Genomic DNA, 20,267 nt, shown 5'->3' on the forward strand with positions numbered 1-20,267 from the left:
TTCTGATATGCTTCCTATGTTCTGTATGTCTGGTGTGGTGTCATCCTTGGATATCTCATCATCATCATCTGGGGAGTTCCTTCATCTCTCTCCTTTGCTGAATCCCAGTCTTTGCACCTATGTCTTCATATTGTTTGGTTTATGACCTTATTTTTATGAAGCACATCCTCTGGTAGCTTCTTGAGAAAGACTATATGAAAGGTGAAGTTTGTGAGACCTTTGTACAAATAAAAATGTCTTCATTATAACCTTAGGTTCAATTAATAGCTTGAATCCAGGATTTTAGGTTGGAAATTTCTTTCAGAATTTTGAAGGCACTGCTTCTGTTGAAATTTGAAGTTATTCCAATTCTTATTCCTTGGTATTTGACCTGCCCCTTTTCTTCAGAAACATAACAGATCTTCTCTTTGACCCTGACATGCCTGAAATTTCATAATTGACTTTTTTCATCCACTGTGTTCTTTCAATCTAAAATCTGAAGTTCTTTAGTACTGAGAATGTTCCTTGAAATACTCTACTGATTCCCTTCTCTCTGTTCTTTTTGGAACTCTGGGAGATTGGATATTGGGCCTCCTGGCCTGTTAATTTTCTTAATTTTTTTCTCCAATATTTTCATTTCTTTTTATTTTCTGAGAAATTTCTTCAACTTTATATTCTAAATCATCTATTGAATTATTCAGCTATGCTATATTTTTTCTAATAGCTCTGTTTTTTCAAAAGCTCTTTTTTTAGTATCCTACTCCTATTCATAGTTGCAACTTCTTTGCAAAGATACTTTTTCTTTTGACATTTTCTTCATTCTGCATAGTCTATTTCCGTTAGGTGCTTTTTCCCCTATTGTTTTCTCTCTTTCCTGTAAGAGGCTTTCCTCAGATGTTTCATAAGTCCTGGTTGTTTAATCATTTTTACTTATTTTTATTTTAAAATATTTATTTATTTAATTATTTTGGTTGCACTGGCTCTTAGTTGTGACATGTGTTGCGGCATGCGGGCTTCTTAGCTGCGGCATGCATGTGGGATCTAGTTCCCCAATTAGGGATTGAACCCGGGCCCCCTGCATTGGGAGCACGGAGTATTACCGACTGGACCACCAGGGAAGTCCCTGTTTAATTTTTTTTTTTTTTGTGGTACGCGGGCCTCTCACTGTTGTGGCCTCTCCCGTTGCGGAGCACAGGCTCCGGACGCGCAGGCTCAGCGGCCACGGCTCACGGGCCCAGCCGCTCCGTGGCATGTGGGATCTTCCCGGAGCAGGGCACAAACCCGTGTCCCCTGCATCGGCAGGCGGACTCTCAACCACTGCGCCACCAGGGAAGCTCATGTTTAATCATTTGTAATAGCATAGGACTAAAAGACTAACTGTAAGCTCTGGATGCATGCATGCGGTGGTGGGCACATTACGATTTTCACTGGGTATTTTATTATCTTCAACTGGGAGTTATCCAGCTGGGCAGTTTAGCCAGGACACTTCTGATGTCAGGATCTTTTTAGGTCTTTCCACTTGCACTGACAAGATGGCACAGAGAAGACTCTTCCAGTATTGTTAGGATGGGAAGATCTGGCTGCCAGGATTCAGAGAGGAGGAGGAGGATATTGGTCTTTGTATCCAGAATGTAAATATTTCCTGTTTTGAGTATGGTCCCCTGCCATCTATTGTATCCAGTGTCTTTCAGTCCAGAGGCCCCATTTAAAATACCCAAAATAAACAGCAACACACTTACTGAAATCATAGCATTTTTAAAGGACAATACTTTATATATCTCATTTGCATAATATTTTATTGTTTGCATATTGCATAGTGAAAAGAACAGAGTCACAAGACTCATGGTCTGACTCAACCACTAACTTGCTGTGTGAATTGGGTTAAGTCTCTTAACCTTGCTAACCCCTTATCTCCTCATCTAAAAAAAGGAGATGATGATAATACCTACTATACAGGACTGCTAAAGACCGAATGAGATAGTTACACTGTCTTTCTCTCAAGGAACTGCTGAAAATGAATTTATAGTCTGCTCTTGCCACCCCTTTGTTCATCATCTCAACAGTAACTGTTAAATGCATTAAGACAATAGGTACCAGTGTGATGCTTTCAGTTTGAATACTAACAATAGCAGAAAGGAAGAAAACTCAAGAATGGCCCAATCCTTACTTATCTTTAGAATACTGATTTTTATAATACTTATTTATACTATCCCATCAGGAATTAAATTTCATTTAAAGATTTTTTTTTTAACCTACTCAAAATGAAGATCTATATATGTGAAAAACCCAAGAATACACATGTAGTTGCTTTACAATTTCCACTCTGGTATAGTATAAGTAAAATACATATCATGGGCAGTTAAACACTTTTCCCCCCTACATTAGGGATGATAATATATATGAAGATTAATTTCTTATGCATTATCCCTAATGTAAAAAAAAAAATCACAGGTATATTATACTGCTTGTCAAGAATACATACACACAGTAGTCACATCTAGAAATACACACTCCTTCTAACAATATTTCAACCATCATCATTATCTTCTGTATGACCCCCTACAATTATATGTAGTTGAAAACACAAAACTCTCTTTTAAGGCAATTCTGGATATTATATTACAAAATACTTGCATTAAATAATATTGCATGTATGTATTGAACCTCCAAACACAGCCTTTAAACCCTCAAAGTACTAGTCTTAAAAGGTAAACAAAATTTTTATATATTATAAAAAAATTTAAGCTGCTCTGCAACCTTCCTTTGCTAAAAGTTAGATACATTACACCACTCCAGCAAGAGATTAATAAATAAGGATTAAATATTCTATTTTACAAAAACATACAGAATGGCCAATGTAAAAGTGAAAGGCTTACCTGATAATTTCTTTATCAAATTATGTTCATTAAGAAGGAATAAAACATGGTATAAAATGAGAAAACTGTCACTAAATTTATCTCTCTGAAGATAATCACATGAGTTGTTATCTAAAAATATCATGGCATCCTTGTTACAAACATTTTTTTTAAAAAGACTGTGTTTCCTGGAACTAGAGGACTATCTGTCTCATAGCTTTTATTAAGCAAACTTGATAAAACCACCACATAGTGGCAAGAGATAGAACAGCTGTTTCCAGCTACAGAAAATATTGAATTCTACCTTAAAGTACAGATCATTTGAGATATAACCCATAACAATTAAAGCAAATCATAGTGTAGTTTGTACTGAATTTCCTTAAGATATTTTTGCTTTCAATGGAGTGTATTCATTTTCCTGTCATTTGAGACCAATTTCTGTTGCTTAGTAACTATTTTCATGTCCAGCCAAGATGTAAAGATTGCTGTGTGCAGTAGGATTTTCTGTTGGCCTACTTTCCAAAACAACAACCCTGCAATTAAATCAAAACAAAAGTCTTGTTAAAGAGTAGAAACAGAGATTTCATCTTCAAATACTAACATCAAACCAGGAAAGAATATCATTGTTCACATTCACATAAAATTACACAGAGATCACATTAATAGATGCACAGTCAAATTCAGCTTTACATTTTATAGCTTAAAAACAAAACTGAATAAGAATTGATGAATTTATGAATATAAAATATTAAAAACATTTCAGGATAGTCTCATCTTATTCCAACTAAAAACAAATTTGCTTTACTCATATATGCCAAAAAAAGGTATAATAAAGCTTTAGAATATACATGAACAAGAAGGGGATGGAGGAAGGGCTGAGACAATAAAACAGAATTTTAAGAGGCACCCACTCACACTGTTCTTCAAGGTATTTGCAAATAAATAGTAAAGTATGAAATGGGGCCATCTCCCTTGTCCCTGGAACAAAGGCAGGGTAAGAGTTCAATAAAAGGACCAATAGGAAGAAAAACCAATCAAGTGTCATATCATAGGATCTACACTGTGGGAAGACAGGTTTGAGAACAAAATAAAAAACAATATGCCCGTGCAGAGAAAAAAGTCTAGAAGGGGAAATGGGAGGTGGGAGGAGTTGCATAAATAATTTATATTTTTCTAGTGTATGAATTTCCTACCACTAGTATATTATTACTTTTGAAATGAAAACAAAAAAGTAATATATACTTAAAGCATGCATTAAAGAAAAGTAGAAGGGGAAAATAAAATTACCTATAATTCAACTGCTCAGAGTTTACCATTATTAATATTCTGACATAGTTTTCTTTCCTCCTAGACATTAATACCTATATTTAAACAATACAATTTAACAAATCCCTTTAAAAATTAAGACAAAACAAAAGCCTTGGTTAAGATATATGTCTTAAAATCAAGGAGATGCCCAAGTAAGAAGATAATCAGAACAAGGCAATGGTCTGAAAAAAGTAGTTTTTTAGGGCAAGAGTGACAGAGAACGGAGAAACAATACAAACAAAGAAGGGATAGATGAAAGAGAAAATTCTGGGGGAAGGAGTTGGAAGGAAACAAGTAACTAAGAGAAATGGCTTCTGATGCCTACCCTCTATCAAGCAGAAATCTCTCATACTATGTCTCACCAGAGTGCTATTTGTGCCAGGATCACTGAATGATCTACAATTCTTTTGTCAGCCCTTCCTGGAGAAGCAAAGGGCCTCCCATTCTACAGTCATTTACCAGGTGGTCCTCCAATCCTCTTTTATGCAGGACTAGTCACTAGGTTGCCATGCTCTCTGAGCTTGCCTTTTCAACGGCAATGGGTAGTTGCCATTTTCCAAAAATCCTTTTTCTCTTTACAAAAGTCTGTTTAAAAAATTTTTATGGAGTCATAACTCCAATTCTCCCCGACTTCCTTAAGTGTGTAATATCTAAGCAATGGTTTCGTGACTAGACTGAACTTGAAGATCAGAGGTTCTCAATCCTTGCCTCAGGACTAATGTATACCACTATAGCCAGTTTTGCTGCAGTAACAACTTTTGGAAAATAGGAAGGGATAGGTATTTTATTCACTGTAGAGGTAGATAACATAGACTTTGAAGAACAAAAGCTGTAATTCTTTTTTCATGAGATGGCATAGTTTTGGAACTTATCTTTCACTTTGATCACAGAGACCACATAATTTCTTCTAATTTAGAATGACCTCAGAGACTCAGTCAAATATCTTGTGATATAAAAGTACATGTCAGAAGGTGCACATTCTGTTGGATATATACAGTAACAGTTAATAGAAGTTAACATGCCAGGAAGAAATGATGAAAACAAAGGAGCCTGAAATATGTCATGATATTAGGGACATAAACACCCATCTAACACATTTTGTCTTGGCTGAGTATAACTGTTTCTAGAATCATGATCCTCACACTGACAATAGCTTGCTTAATTGACTAATTAAAATATTTTTTTCTCTCTCTCAATAAAGATACAGGGAAATTTCTCTAAGATTCTGAAGCCTCTAAGAGTTTTAACATACATAAAAATAAATAAATAAACAAACCAAACAAAAACAAACACGTAGATACAGAGTGGCTACCAGGGGGAAGAGGTAGGGGTGGAGGGAGAGTGAAATGGGTAAAGGGGGTTAATTGTGTGATGATGAAAGGAAACTAAACTTTTGGTGGTGAGCACACTGTAGGGTATATAGAACTAGAAATATAATATTGTATACGTGAAATTTATATAAATGTTATAAACCAATGTTACTTCTATTGAACAATATAAATAAATATATTGAAACAATATAAGTATATTGAAAAATAAGTGTTTGAAACACAGTCAGAGGTTGACAGTATAATTAAAAATACAACTGTTGAACTCCTTTGGTAATAAAACAACCAAACTATTACCTGTCTGATCCTAATAAGCGGAAAACTCTTGTTTCATCTGAAATCTCCTGGGTAACCTATGAAAGAAAATATCCCATATTATTAGTCCCCATATTATTTAAATTATAATTTAAAAATCATTTAGATAGAGCAAGTATTAAGAAGAATGATAATTTTTGATAGACTCAATTCCTCAAATTAAATAGATTTTAATAAGGTTTTTTTTGACTGCTTATTAGTAGAAACAAATCAACATTTATGGAACATCTGTTTGGGTCAAGCACTTTCCTTAAAACTTTTTATGATATGTATTATCATTCCCATATTATTAAAGAGAAAACTAAGACTCAGTGAGGTTAAGTAACTTACTTTTAGGTCAGATAACTAGTAGACCTGAGTACAGGTTTGCTGGATTGCACAGCCCCTACCCCTTCCTTTACGTCATAGGGCAGATGCTTGAGGTGGCACCCCTCAGCCCACCTGATTTCAGCAGAGCTGCGGTAGACACTCCCATGCACCTGTGTCTTACATCTGTGTACTGGGGGTATTCCTCTGCTCTGTCTTCTCCAAAACTAAAGAAAGAAGGTACTCAGTCGTGCACAGGTACTATTCCAAAGTGTGGGGAGTTGACACCTCTGGGGGAAACCCTTAACTACCAGGGACAGTAGTTGGTGTATAAATGCACCCGCCTCCCCACCTTCTGATGAGCCAATTCTGAGGTGTGCTCCACACTGTTCCTCAGTAGTCCCTATAGGATTAAGCCCTCATTGCCCATAGTGAGAAGCAGTTTATCAATGTGCTCTTTGTTGGCTTTTTGTCCCTCTGCATCTTACATTCCTTACTCTGTCACTTGTTTTTCTGGGATCTACTCCCAAATAAACAAGGACCTGAGTCCTTGTTTTAGGGTCAGCTTTTGGAGGAACACAAACTCTTGACAGTGTGGATATAAAATAAGTATAAAAATACTCTGCTATCAATGAGTTTGCAGTCTAGCTGAGAAGATGGAATTAATAAACTTGAACCAGAAAATAAATCGGGTGCTATACTAAATGCAGCTGATTTTCAGAGTATTCAGTTCAGAAATGTTCCAATCATTGTGGACTAGAATGGCTGAATATTACATTATGAACATTATAGCTAGGCCCAAATTGAAGGATGAGAACAAAACCAGAAAGAAAAAGGTAAGCAAGATGACTTAAAAATAGGAGGTAGAATTCACACTTGATATGGTAAACAACAAGTAACTTCTACAGATTTCTAACGACAGGAGTGACACAGTGAAAATAGCATCTAAGGACAATTAATGTTATGGCAGTAAGTAGGACTGTAGGCTTCATTAAATGCAGGGGCCTGGTGACATTTAGTGACATGAGTCAGTAACTAAACGGACGCTTTCAAAGACAAGCTGATTTATGTCATTTTCCCTTGGAAGCATTCTAATTCCACTGATTTATATCATTTTTACTTGGAAGCATTCTATTTCTGCACTCATATAAGAGGTGGAAATAGTTATATCTAAATAACAGTGTAAAGGTAATTCAAATAGAAGATTTTAAGCTTCAAAATAAGTCCATAAATTTGTGAGGCCCTGGTGTGCAAGAATTACACAGGTACTCACACAAATGGGAAATGTCTCTGTTAGTATTCTCTTAACTGTTAGGATTCACCTCTCAAGGTGGGAGCCCAAGTCCCACCTCCTACATGAAATATATATCCCGATTATCTCAGTAGAAGTGATTTTTGGAGACCCTTCACATCCAGGCTCTGTCACTTAACTAGTTCTGTAACTCTGGGTAAGTTACTTAATCACTCTGTACCTGTAAAATCGGGAATATGAACAGTACATTACTTTGAATTGTACCTAAATCCCACTATATTATTAGCCTTCAATAAGATAGCACTTGTAAAGTGCCTGGAAGATAAACATCATAAGGGTTTGATATTATTTATAATTATGCTTCATTATGTCTCCAGTGCTATAATAAGAATAGTGTCCTAAATGTATTCGATACTCAATAAATATTTAGTAAACGAATTAATTTTCTTAGATTTTCCTTAGTCCTGTGATCCAATACATATTAATTTAGAATTTAAAATATAACATTAAAAAAGAAGCTGCAGGGGCTTCCCTGGTGGTTCAGTGGTTAAGAATCCGCCTGCCAATGCAGGGGACACAGGTTCAAGCCCTGGTCTAGGAAGATCCCACATGCCACAGAGCAACTAGGCCCACGAGCCACAACTACTGAAGCCCGAGCACCTAGAGCCCATGGTCCCAACAAGAGAAGCCACCACAATGAGAAGCCTGTGCACCACAACAAAGAATAGCTCCCGTTCGCCACAACCGGAGAAAAGCCCGCGTGCAGCAACGAAGATCCAACGTAGCCAAAAATAAAAATAAATAAAATAAATTTATATAAAAAAAGCTGCACATTTATAGATTATGAAAAGGCTTATTACCTTTAGAAAAGTTTAGTAAGTTTAGCAACCATATTTGTAAATTACAAATAAGAGGGCTGAAATTGTGTAAACTCATGTTTGACAATTCCTTATGGCCACTGATAATACAATAAATACAAAACAACATTATTTGAAGGGAAAATACTGGCAGTTTTGTTCTACTGGCATTAAAGGCATTAAACATAGCAACGTGGGTTCAGAAAGAAAATACATAAAACGAATGTTTCAACATTTAAAATCTTTAATGGGAATCACTGGAGGTAATTTGAGAAATCTTACCTCATCTGATTTGAAGCTTTTACCCTGCATTCCATGTTTCCAGAAAGCCAACACACTGTCTTGAAGGCATACTAAAAAGATAAGGGAGAACGGGACTAAAATAAGGCACGTAGTAGTGCATTATACATTTTCCTTAACTGTCCTTAATAAATGATAATGTAAGGCTATTCAAGTGCTTGGTGCAAAATTCCACTGTCTAGACCATTATTAGTTCCCAACATTTTTGTGGCTAAGTCATGACAAAGCTCAATTTATTGAGGCAGGGTCATGGAAGTTTTCAAAGATACATTATAACAGGCATTTATTTAAAAATGGGCTAACTTTTGATAAGCTGGACATCAGCATATTAATTTTTCTTTCATATACTATCTTTTGTCTTAGGTAAATAAAATAATAAAAACATAACTGGTTTTTTGGATTAAAAAACATGATTATTTAAATAATGTGATATATTTAGAAGTAGCTATTAAGGAACCATCTTTTATTTCTGTTCACATATTCCCTATTATAAAATTAATTTTTAAAAATAAACCTGTCCTGTAATCTAAAATTTAACCACACACTGAATATTTTTGATTTGTGAACCAATTCTTATTTGGAGGGGCTTGGGGCTCTCAGCTATAATACTCACTGTTGCTGCCCAACCCCATCAGGCCTCCAGAGCCCACCAGGCCTTTGCCCTGTCCTTGCAGGTCCCACTGTTCACAAGTGTGGTCACAGATTTGAGCCAAGCTTGCCCAACTTCTTGATGGCTTTGGAATCAGGAACGACCGTGACCCCAAAGTGTGGCCACCTCATGACATGCCATATCCCTTCTTGCTGCCCACCCATCTCCCACGATCCCCTGGGGTGGCCTGAGGGTCTTGGAGGAAAACCTGTTCATTGTGCCTTGTCCATTTCTGTGTCCTGCCTGTGCTGGGCCCACTGAAGCACACATATGGGGTCACTTAGTGGTGAAACAGAGTGGCAGGGCCCCCAATTCTGGGGTGGGGGGGAGGCAGCAGGGCCTCTGGGTCCTTCCTGGCCAGAGGCTAGAGTCATTAAAGCATAGTGAGAGAAGGACAAAACCAATGTGATTGTTGGAGAGTTAGCCATATGCCCTATACCAGTAAAGATGATGGGAGAAAGTGACTGAAATTTATTATATTTCTTACTAGAATATTGACTCTGTAAAAAGTTAACATAAGAATATTCTGGAAACATAATTTAGCTCAATAAACATTAAAGTATTTTACAATAACCAATCATACAAGCTTCACTAGCCATGAAATAAAAAAACAGGTAGTACTGGCTTTGTTTTTAAAAGGTGACTTAAAGGGACTCTTTTTACCCAGGAGGATCCTTGAAATTATTCCAAAGTTCACTGGAAAGAAGAGATGGTAGCCTAGGAGGAACAAACTTTTGTAGAACGAAAATACCCTAAAAAATTTGGCATATATGAAAAAGTTGACGTACTAGTGTGTTTCAGTTAAAATTAAGAGGACCTAAAGATCTGTATATTGGAATCTCTATTGAAAATATTAAACCTTAGAAACTGGCATGCAACAGCCAGCATACAAAGGAGTAAAAGAAGAAAATATTTCCAAAATTCCTTTTGTCATGGCATCTACAGAAAGTTTAGGTTTTCTGCTTGAATAAAATTTCCAATCATAAGCAAATTATTCCTATGTAAGAGGGTTACCCAGAGGGATGAATGTTCTTTGCAATAGGGCAAAACTCCACTTGAGAAACCATTAAAATTTTAAAAAATCAACAGAAAACTTTCTAAACAGTGAGAAACACATTTTTTAAAGTATATACATTTAATTATAAAATACATACATTTTTTACAGCCCAAATAAAAATCACCAATTTTGTTTTAACTGTTTTTGACTTAAAGTAGAACCATATCATGAATTGTTCAAAATGTTTCCACCCACAGTATTTTTTCATAAGTTCTATCACCCTTGAGGAAAATACTTACTGACATATAATCAGTGAGGATGCAAACAATAATAATTTTTATCATAATACCAATGATATTACAGCGTAAAACACTCATTGACAAGGAAGCAAATTCAAATGGCATAGTATTTTCCAGAATTTGTGGGAAAGTATTTATATTTAAATAGACCTAAAAGCAAAAACCATCAACACACACCAACCAGAATCTTACACGGCAAAGAATTCTAGCATATCTAACATTGTTAATCACATCACACAAATACCTTCATGATTTGGAAAGAATTGGAAGAAGTATAATTCACTTGATGCAGCAAAGGGAACAATGAATAGAAGAAATGATTTCATGTTTTAAATATTCAAGAAACGACAATAAAAGATTTATTATGGTCCAGACCTGCACTGTCTAATATTATAGTAACTAGCCCTGTGTGGCTATTTACATCAAAATTTAAATTAATTAAAATTAAAAGAATTAAAATTAAAATGTAGCACTAGCCATGTTTCAAGTACTTAACAAGTGTGGTTAATGACTACTGTATTTAAGAACACAGAGAACATTTCTATATCAAAGAAACTTCTATGAGACAGTGCAGGTCTAGATAACCCTAAGTATAGAATGAACAAAAAACCAAGTACTCTAAATGCATCATTAATAAAAGGAGACTTACCTACAGATTCAATGCGAAAATCAAAACTTAGCTCAGAGGCCAGTTTCTTACTTGATTTTAGTTTTCCTTGTAGATTTACAATTTTTACAAATTCTTAAAAAAAGAAAAAACAAGTCAAGACTGGAAATGCAGATTTGCTAAAATAAATGTAACTTGATAAGTGGATTTTACATGGATATATTACAATATTAATAAAGTTCAATTATTTCTCTTGATTCAAGTATGCCCAGTGAAAAACTGTCACTGATAGATTCTATAAGAGTGAGGCCTCCGTTGTAAATGGCAATTCCACCAGTATTTTTTTTTCATAGTTTATATTGAACACTTACGTTCTCATTTTTTAAAAAGTGAAGTGTTTCTTTAATAGTGGTTAACTTGGTGCCTAAATATTCAGCAATAAGAGTTGGTTTTTTCCCCCTTACAAATTACATAACATATGATAAGTAATATTTGCAGTAATTCTTAACTTTAGCATGTAACTAATATTCTACAGAAGTACAAGGGAGGAAAAAATAGTACTCTCAAAAGTCAGAATTTCTTTATAAGTAAACTCTGGGATAGACAGTATATGTGAATATTTCTATTTCCCTTTTGTCCATTTGTTTTTTAATTTAACCATCTTAGCTCTGACTTGGAAGATATCTTCACTCTGCATTACTTTCTCATCTGTCTACCATTATTTGTGATTACACACCTATCATGATTACACACCTATCTCCATTGCTGCTTAGTAAAACTGATTTATACCATAGAGTTGACAAACAATTTTCGAAGTGTTACACTGCTCCCCTAAGAAAAAAAGAACAACTGAAGAAAGTCAACTTTCCATTTACCATGAATAGCTGGGAAATGGAAGTCCTAATTAATCAAAGGTTTAAAAAATTTTTTTAAAAATACATAAATCAACAAAATGAAAACTAAGTACAATTTATTTTCCTTGTTTGACTCAGAAGGTATTCAGGCATTTAATGTTAAAGGTTCAATACTACTACAATTAAATTCTGATCATCTGTTTATTTCATTAATTAGTACTGAGTCTTCTACTTGTCTGGGTAAAAAATAATTTATCAAATTCACTTAAGAGTAACCAAACAACATGCCAATCTTATCAGTATTCAAAGAAGCAAAAATACTTAAGGGATAATGGGCAAATGAAACACTCTGGGGTTTGGTTTACTTATCTATAATATTAGATGATCTTTATGATTCTATAAGGCAAATCCACTAGGGAACACTTTAGAGAATAGAAATTAAGACAAAAATACAGGTAAATTAAGTAGTGGAACAATTTTAAAAATAACCCTAAACATCTATGGGCAGGTCTAGTCATTTTAAAATATTGGAATGAATCAAACCACAGCAAATATTGCCAAATTTCAAATATAATGCCAAGTCTGGGTGAATTTCACTTGCAGGATTCATTGCATTAAAGTAAGGGGGATTTTAAGAATTAGAGTGCTTTGTTTGCAAAATTGAAAACACCTGTTGTTAAAGTTTTTCTGTCTCTTCCACTGCATATACAGTACAACACACATCTATCAGTAACATCTCTCACTGCATCAAAAGAATCACTACTAGCAGGTAAAGGTGTCAAATCTATTTGTGCATTAGAATATCACACTGACATGATTCCAAAAGTTCATGTTATATGACTACAAGTGACCAAATTAGTATAACCTTCTATTTTTTCATTAATTACAATGAATTATACAGAATTTTATACAGAATAATTTTATACAGAATTTTACCCCAAGGTTATGGCAAACTATTCTAATACAGTTGTCCCTCAGTATCCACAGGGAATTGGTTCCAGTACCCCTCACGGAGACCAAAGTCCATGGATCCTCAAGTGCCTTATATGAAATGGCCTAGTGTTTGCATATAACCTACACACAACCTCCCATAGACTTTAATTTTAAAAAATATTTTTATTGAAATATAGTTGATTTACAATATCGTGTAAGTTTCAGGTGTATAGCACAGAGATTCAGTCATACATATGTATGTGTATATATATGTAGATATAGTTTTTTTCAGATTCTTTTTTTCCCTTATAGGTTATTACATAATATTGAGTATAGCTCCCTGTGCTACACAGTACATCCTAGATTACTTATAATACCTAATACAACACAAAAGCTATATAAATAGTTGCCTGGCACTTGCAAATTCAGGTTTGCTTTTTGAGCTTTCTGGAATTTCTTTTCTAAATATTTTCAATCCATGGTTGGCTGAATAGAGGATGTGGAACCTACAGATACAGAGGGCTGACTGTGTAATGTTCCCAAGTAGGCCAAAGAGAATAAAGGAAAAGGTCACAGAGGATAGTCTGACAAACAGATCAATTAGTTACTACATCTGTAGCCAATTTAGGTTTTTCATCAATAAAACAATGCCACTTAAGGTGGAAAACTGCAAATCTACTTTACTGATTCTATTAGAATAAATTCCATGAAAAGGTATGTTATATCAAGTAGTATATTTAGAATAAACTTTAAAATAATACTTACTGTCTAAACACACTAAAACAGTATCTCTCTCCAACTGTGTTACATGAATGGAATCTAACTGTTGGCTGCCTTGGGGGGAAAAAAACAAGGTTACAGTTATATAACATGCATTAAAAACTAGAACTTAGAAAAGAAACACAAATTATGATTTTTTTCTGTGATTTTAAACTAGCCTTTGAAATAAACACAGAAATTATATTTTGTAATTGTCTTGTCAAAAACTGTATGTAAGTCAATTTAAAAGAACAAAGTCCTATGCAAGGCTAACTGAGCTGAGAAAGGCTCAGTATTACATTTAGTTAATACCTTTGCTAGTTCTAGAAAGATGAGTTACAAAAATAAAATGAAGCAAACGGCAAATATGGGGAAGAAAGTAAGATGCATGCTATATACAGTGACTAGATTTTGCTTTGCATTTTGCAGTAGCCAATGGGAAGATGAAAACAAGATCAGTTACGTGCATCACAGTGTCCCTGGATAAAAATAAATCAGTAATTCAGAAAAAGCAAAAGGATTAACGAAACTATTAGAGAGAAAATTTCCTGGTATTTGGGGGGGGGGGGATGGTGTGTGTGTGGGGGTGTACGCACGTAGGAAGGAGTTCCTGTATTAACAGGACACCAGGGTAGCATAATGAACAATACTGTCAACAACATCTTTGCAGGAAGCAACTTTCATCACTTTGCTGATATTCACAGCGCTACTTTTCTTAACATCTGCTAATAGAAGTCATGACATTTTTGTAGAACATTTTTGGTAAAACTATTTTAGCCACTCAGATGGCGTGAATGGTCTAGATGAAGCTAAGAAAACATTTTAGATAATTTAGAGCAGTCATTCTTTCTTTTTTTAATTAATTTTTATTGGACTATAGTTGATTTAAAATGTTGTGTTAGTTTCTGCTCTACAGCAAAGTGAATCAGTTATACATATACATATATCCACTCTTTTTTAGATTCTATTCCCACATAGGTCATTAAAGAGTATTGAGTAGAGTTCCCTGTGCTATAGATTCTTATTAGTTATCTATTTTATATATAGTAATGTGTATATGTCAATCTTCTTGAAGTTTTTAAAATTTTTTCAATTTTATTTTTTTATACAGTAGGTTCTTATTAGTCATCAATTTTATACACATTAGTGTATACATGTCAATCCCAATCACCCAATTCATAACACCACCATCCCCACCCCCCCGCGGCTTTCCCCTCTTGGTGTCCATACGTTTGTTCTCTACATCTGCGTCTCAACTTCTGCCCTGCAAACCGGCTCATCTGTACCATTTTTCTAGGTTCCACATACATGCGTTAATATACGGTATTTGTTTTTCTTACTTCACTCTGTATGACAGTCTCTAGATCCATCCACGTCTCAACAAATGACTCAATTTCGTTCCATTTTATGGCTGAGTAATATTCCATTGTATATATGTACCACACTTTCTTCATCCGTTTGTCTGTCAACAGGCATTTAGGTTGCTTCCATGACCTGGCTATTGTAAATAGTGCTGCAATGAACATTGGGGTGCATGTGTCTTTTTGAATTATGGTTTTCTCTGGGTATATGCCCAGTAGTGGGATTGCTGGATCATATGGTAATTCTACTTTTAGTTTTTTAAGGAACCTCCATACTGTTCACCAGAGTGGCTGTATCAATTTACATTCCCACCAACAGTGCAAGAGGGTTCCCTTTTCTCCACACCCTCTCCAGCATTTGTTGTTTGTAGATTTTCTGAGGATGCCCATTCTAACTGGTGTGAGGTGATACCTCACTGTAGTTCTGATTTGCATTTCTCTAGTAATTAGTGATGTTAAACAGCTTTTCACGTGCTTCTTGGCCATCTGTATGTCTTCTTTGGAGAAATGTCTATTTAGGTCTTCTGCCCATTTTTGGATTGGGTTGTTTGTTTCTTTAATATTGAGCTGCATGAGCTGTTTATATATTTTGGAGATTAATCCTTTGTCTGTTGATTCATTTGCAAATATTTTCTCCCATTCTGAGGGTTGTCTTTTCGTCTTATGGTTTCCTTTGCTGTGCAAAAGCTTTTAAGTTTCATTAGGTCCCATCTGTTTGTTTTTGTTTTTATTTCCCTTACTCTAGGAGGTGGATCAAAAAAAGATCTTGCTGTGATTTATGTCAAAGAGTGTTCTTCCTATGTTTTCCTCTAAGAGTTTTATAGTGTCTGGCCTTACACTTAGGTCTTTAATCCATTTTGAGTTTCTTTTTGTGTATGGTGTTAAGGAGGGTTCTAATTTCATTCTTTTACATGTAGCTGTCCAGTTTTCCCAGCACCACTTATTGAAGAGACTATCTTTTCTCCATTGTATATCCTTGCCTCCTCTGTCATAGATTAGTTGACCATAGCTGCATGAGTTTATCTCTGGGCTTTCTATCTTGTTCCATTGATCTATGTTTCTGTTTTTGTGCCAGTACCATATTGTCTTGATTACTGTAGCTGTGTAGTATAGTCTGAAGTCAGGGAGTCTGATTCCTCCAGCTCCATTTTTTCCCCTCAAGACTGCTTTGGCTATTCAGGGTCTTTTGTGTCTCCATACAAATTTTAAGATTTTTTGTTCTAGTTCTGTAAAAAATGCCACTGGTAATTTGATAGGGATTGCATTGAATCTGTAGATCGCTTTGGGTAGTATAGGCATTTTCACAATATTGATTCTTCCAATCCAAGAACATGGTACATCTCTCCATCTGTTGGTATCATCTTTAATTTCTTTCATCAGTGTCTTATAGTTTTCTGCATACAGGTCTTTTGTCTCCCTAGGTAGGTTTACTCCTAGGTATTTTATTCTATCTGTTGCAATGGTAAATGGGAGTGTTTCCTTAATTTCTCTTTCAGATTTTTCATCATTAGTGTATAGAAATGCAAGAGATTTCTGTGCATTAATTTTGTATCCTGCTACTTTACCAAATTCATTGATTAGCTCTAGTAGTTTTCTGGTAGCATCTTTAGGATTCTCTACGTATAGTATCACGTCATCTGCAAACAGTGACAGTTATACTTCTTCTTTTCTAATTTGTATTCCTTTTATTTCTTTTTCTTCTCTGATTGCTGTGGCTAGGACTTCCAAAACTATGTTGACTAAAACAGTGGTGAGAGTGGACATCCTTGTCTTGTTCCTGTTCTTAGAGGAAATGCTTTCAATTTTTTGTCATTGAGAATGATGTTTGCTGTGGGTCTGTCGTATATGGGCTTAATTATGTTGAGGTTGGCTCCCTCTATGCCCACTTTCTGGAAAGTTTTTATGATAAATGGGTGTTGAATTTTGTCAAAAGCTTTTTCTGCATCTATTGAGATGATAATATGGTTTTTATTCTTCAATTTGTTAATATGGTGTATCACATTGATTGATTTGCGTATATTAAAGAATCCTTGCATCCCTGGGATAAACCACTTGATCATGGTGTATGATCCTTTTAATGTATTGTTAGACTCTGTTTGCTAGTATTCTGTTGAGGATTTTTGCATCTACACTCATCAGTTACATTGGTCTATAATTTTTTTTTGTAATATCTTTGTCTGGTTTTGGTATCAGGATGATGGTGGCCTCATAGAATGAGTTTGGGAGTGTTCCTTCCTCTTCAATTTTTTGGAAGAGTTTGAGAAGGATGGGTGTTAGCTCTTCTCTAAATGTTTGACAGAATTCACCTATGAAGCCATCTGGTCCTGGACTTTTGTTTGTTGGAAGATTTTTAATCAGTTTCAATTTCTGTGCTTGTGATTGGTCTGTTCATATTTTCTATTTCTTCCTGGTTCAGTCTTGGCATGTTGTGCATTTCTAAGAATTTGTCCATTTCTTCCAGGTTGTCCATTTTATTGGCATAGAGTTGCTTATAGCAGTCTCTTAGGATGCTTTGTATTTCTGCAGTGTCTGTTGTAACTTCTCCCTTTTCATTTCTAATTTTATTGATTTGTCCTCTCCCTCTTTTTCTTGATGAGTCTGGCTAATGGTTTATCAATTTTGTTTATCTTCTCAAAGAACCAGCTTTTAGTTTTATTGATCTTTGCTATTGTTTTCTTTGTTTCTATTTCATTTATTTCAGCTCTAATCTTTATGATTTCTTTCCTTCTGCTAACTTTGGGTTTTGTTTGTTCTCCTTACTCTAGCTCCCTTAGGTATAAGGTTAGATTGTTTATTTGAGATTTTTCGTTTCTTGAGGTAGGCTTGTATAGCTATAAACTTCCCTCTTAGAACTGCTTTTGCTGCATCCCATAGGTTTTGGATCATTGTGTTTTCCTTGTCATTTGTCTCTAGGTATTTTTTATTTCCTCCTTGATTTCTTCAGTGATCTCTTGGTTATTTAGTAATGTACTGCTTAGCCTCCATGTGTTCATGTTTTTTACATTTTTTTCCCTGTAATTCATGTCTAATATCATAGCGTTGTGGTCAGAAAAGATGGCTGATATGATTTCAGTTTTCTTAAATTTACTGAGGCTTGATTTGTGACCCAAGATGTGATCTATCCTGGAGAATGTTCCGTGTGCACTTGAGATGGAAGTGTAATCTCCTGTTTTTGGATGGAATGTCCCATAAATATCAATTAATTCTATCTGGTCCCTTGTGTCATTTAAAGGTTGTGTTTCCTTATTTTCTGTTTGGATGATCTATCCATTGGTGTAAGTGAGGTGTTAAAGTCCCCCACTATTATTGTGTTACTGTTGATTTCCTCTTTTATAGCTGTTAGCAGTTGCCTTATGTATTGAGGTGCTCCTATGTTGGGTGCATATATAATTGTCATATCTTCTTGGATTGATCCCTTGATCATTATGTAGTGTCCTTCCTTGTCTCTTGTAACATTCTTTATTTTAAAGTCTGTTTTATCTGATAGTATTGCTACTCCAGCTTTCTTTTGATTTCCATTTGCATGGAATATCTTTTTCCATCTCCTCACTCTCAGTCTGTATGTGTCCCTAGGTCTGAAGTGGATCTCTTGTAGACAGCATATATATGGGTCTTGTTTTTGTATCCATTCAGCAAGCCTGTGTCTTTTGGTTGGAGCATTTAATCCATTCACATTTAAGGTAATTATTGATATGTATGTTCCTGTGACCATTTTCTTAATTGTTTTGGGTTTGTTTTTGTAGGTCCTTTACTTCTCTTCTGTTTCCCACTTAGAGAAATTCCTTTAGCATTTGTTGTAGAGCTGGTTTGGTGGTGCTGAATTCTCTTAGCTTTTGCTTGTCTTGGAAGCTTTTGATTTCTCCGTCGAATCTGAATGCGATCCTTGCCAGGTAGAGTAATCTTGGTTTTAGGTTCTTCCCTTTCATCACTTTAAGTATATCATGCCATTCCTTTCTGGCTTGTAGAGTTTCTGCTGAGAAATCAGCTGTTAACCTTATGGGAGTTCCCTTGCATGCTATTTGTCATTTTTCCCTTGCTGCTTTCAATAATTTTTGTCTTTAATTTTTGCCAATTTGATTACTATGTGTCTCGGTGTGTTTCTCCTTGGGTTTATCCTGCATGGGACTCTCTGCAGTTCCTGGACTTGGGTGGCTATTTTGTTTTCCATGTTAGGGAAGTTTTTGACTATAATCTCTTCAAATATTTTCTCTGGTCCTTTCTCTCTCTCTTCTCCTTCTGGGACCCCTATAATGTGAATGTTGTTGAGTTTAATGTTGTCCCAGAGGTCTCTTAGGCTGTCTTCATTTCTTTTCATTCTTTTTTTCTTTATTCTGTTCCGTGGCAGTGAATTCCACCATTCTGTCTTCCAGGTCACTTATCTGTTCTTCTGCTTCAGTCATTCTGCTACTGATTCCTTTTAGTGTAGTTTTCATTTCAGTTATTGTATTGTTCATCTCTGTTTGTTTGTTCTTTAATTCTTCTAGTTTGTTAAACATTTCTTGCATCTTCTCGATCTTTGCCTCCATTCTTTTTCCGAGGTCCTGGATCATCTTCACTATCATTATTTTGAATTCTTTTTCTGGGAGGTTGCCTATCTCCACTTCATTTAGTTGTTTTTCTGGGGTTTTATCTTGTTCCTTCATCTGGTACATAGCCCCCTGCCTTTTCATCTTGTCTCTCTTTCTGTGAATGTGGTTTTTGATCCACAGGCTGCAGGATTGTAGTTCTTCTTGCTTCTCCTCTTGAAGCTTCTTATGAATATACTTTATGTCTTGTGTTCATGACACATTTGGGAATTCCAGGGCAGACCAGTGGTTAGGACTCAGCATTCTCACTGCCAGGGGCCAGGGTTTGATCCTTGGTCAGGGAACTAAGATCCTGCAAACTGCACTTCAAAAATTTCTCTTTTCATTTCAGCTAACATTTTTCTCTTGTTCTTCCCACTCAAACTATCAACAAATGTTGTCCACATTTGCTGTCTCTATTTATTTACTTCCCACTCATCCTTTGCCATTGTAATCTCAGAGCAGTCATTCTTAACTACATCTCTTTGGGACACTCATAGATCCTCTCCCTTAAAAACTGCACATCTGAGCATAAACACAATTATTATTTTGGGTTTTGGTGGACCTCCCAAAGTTCATATATAGTGAAGAATCCAGATGTACAGAATTGGTAAACTGTTGTCCTTTGGCAACATTCCAAAAAATAGCTCTTCTCAATAAAGGTATGTTCATGCATTTATTCAACATTTATTGAGTGCTGATAAGTGCTAAGCACCATCCTTGGAGAAAAGGATACTGCAATA

General features: G+C 35.3%; 1 protein-coding gene across 1 annotated transcript in view; it reads right to left on the reverse strand.

Moving 5' to 3' along the window:
• Positions 1-1,393: 1,393 nt before the first annotated feature.
• Positions 1,394-20,267, reverse strand: part of MAP4K5 (mitogen-activated protein kinase kinase kinase kinase 5) — a 141,301-nt gene continuing 122,427 nt past the window's right edge. The window contains exons 29-33 of the mRNA XM_029238437.1: positions 13,605-13,673; positions 11,095-11,187; positions 8,483-8,553; positions 5,768-5,823; positions 1,394-3,367 (exon numbers count right to left, since the gene is read on the reverse strand). Coding sequence (XP_029094270.1) covers positions 3,280-3,367; positions 5,768-5,823; positions 8,483-8,553; positions 11,095-11,187; positions 13,605-13,673 — 377 coding nt within the window. The 3' untranslated portion in view covers positions 1,394-3,279. The remainder of the gene's footprint in view (positions 3,368-5,767; positions 5,824-8,482; positions 8,554-11,094; positions 11,188-13,604; positions 13,674-20,267) is intronic.

The sequence above is a fragment of the Monodon monoceros genome, unplaced genomic scaffold (assembly GCF_005190385.1).
Source record: "Monodon monoceros isolate NGI ecotype Baffin Bay Population unplaced genomic scaffold, NGI_Narwhal_1 Super_Scaffold_21, whole genome shotgun sequence".
In the NCBI taxonomy this organism is placed as follows: Eukaryota; Metazoa; Chordata; class Mammalia; order Artiodactyla; family Monodontidae; genus Monodon; species Monodon monoceros.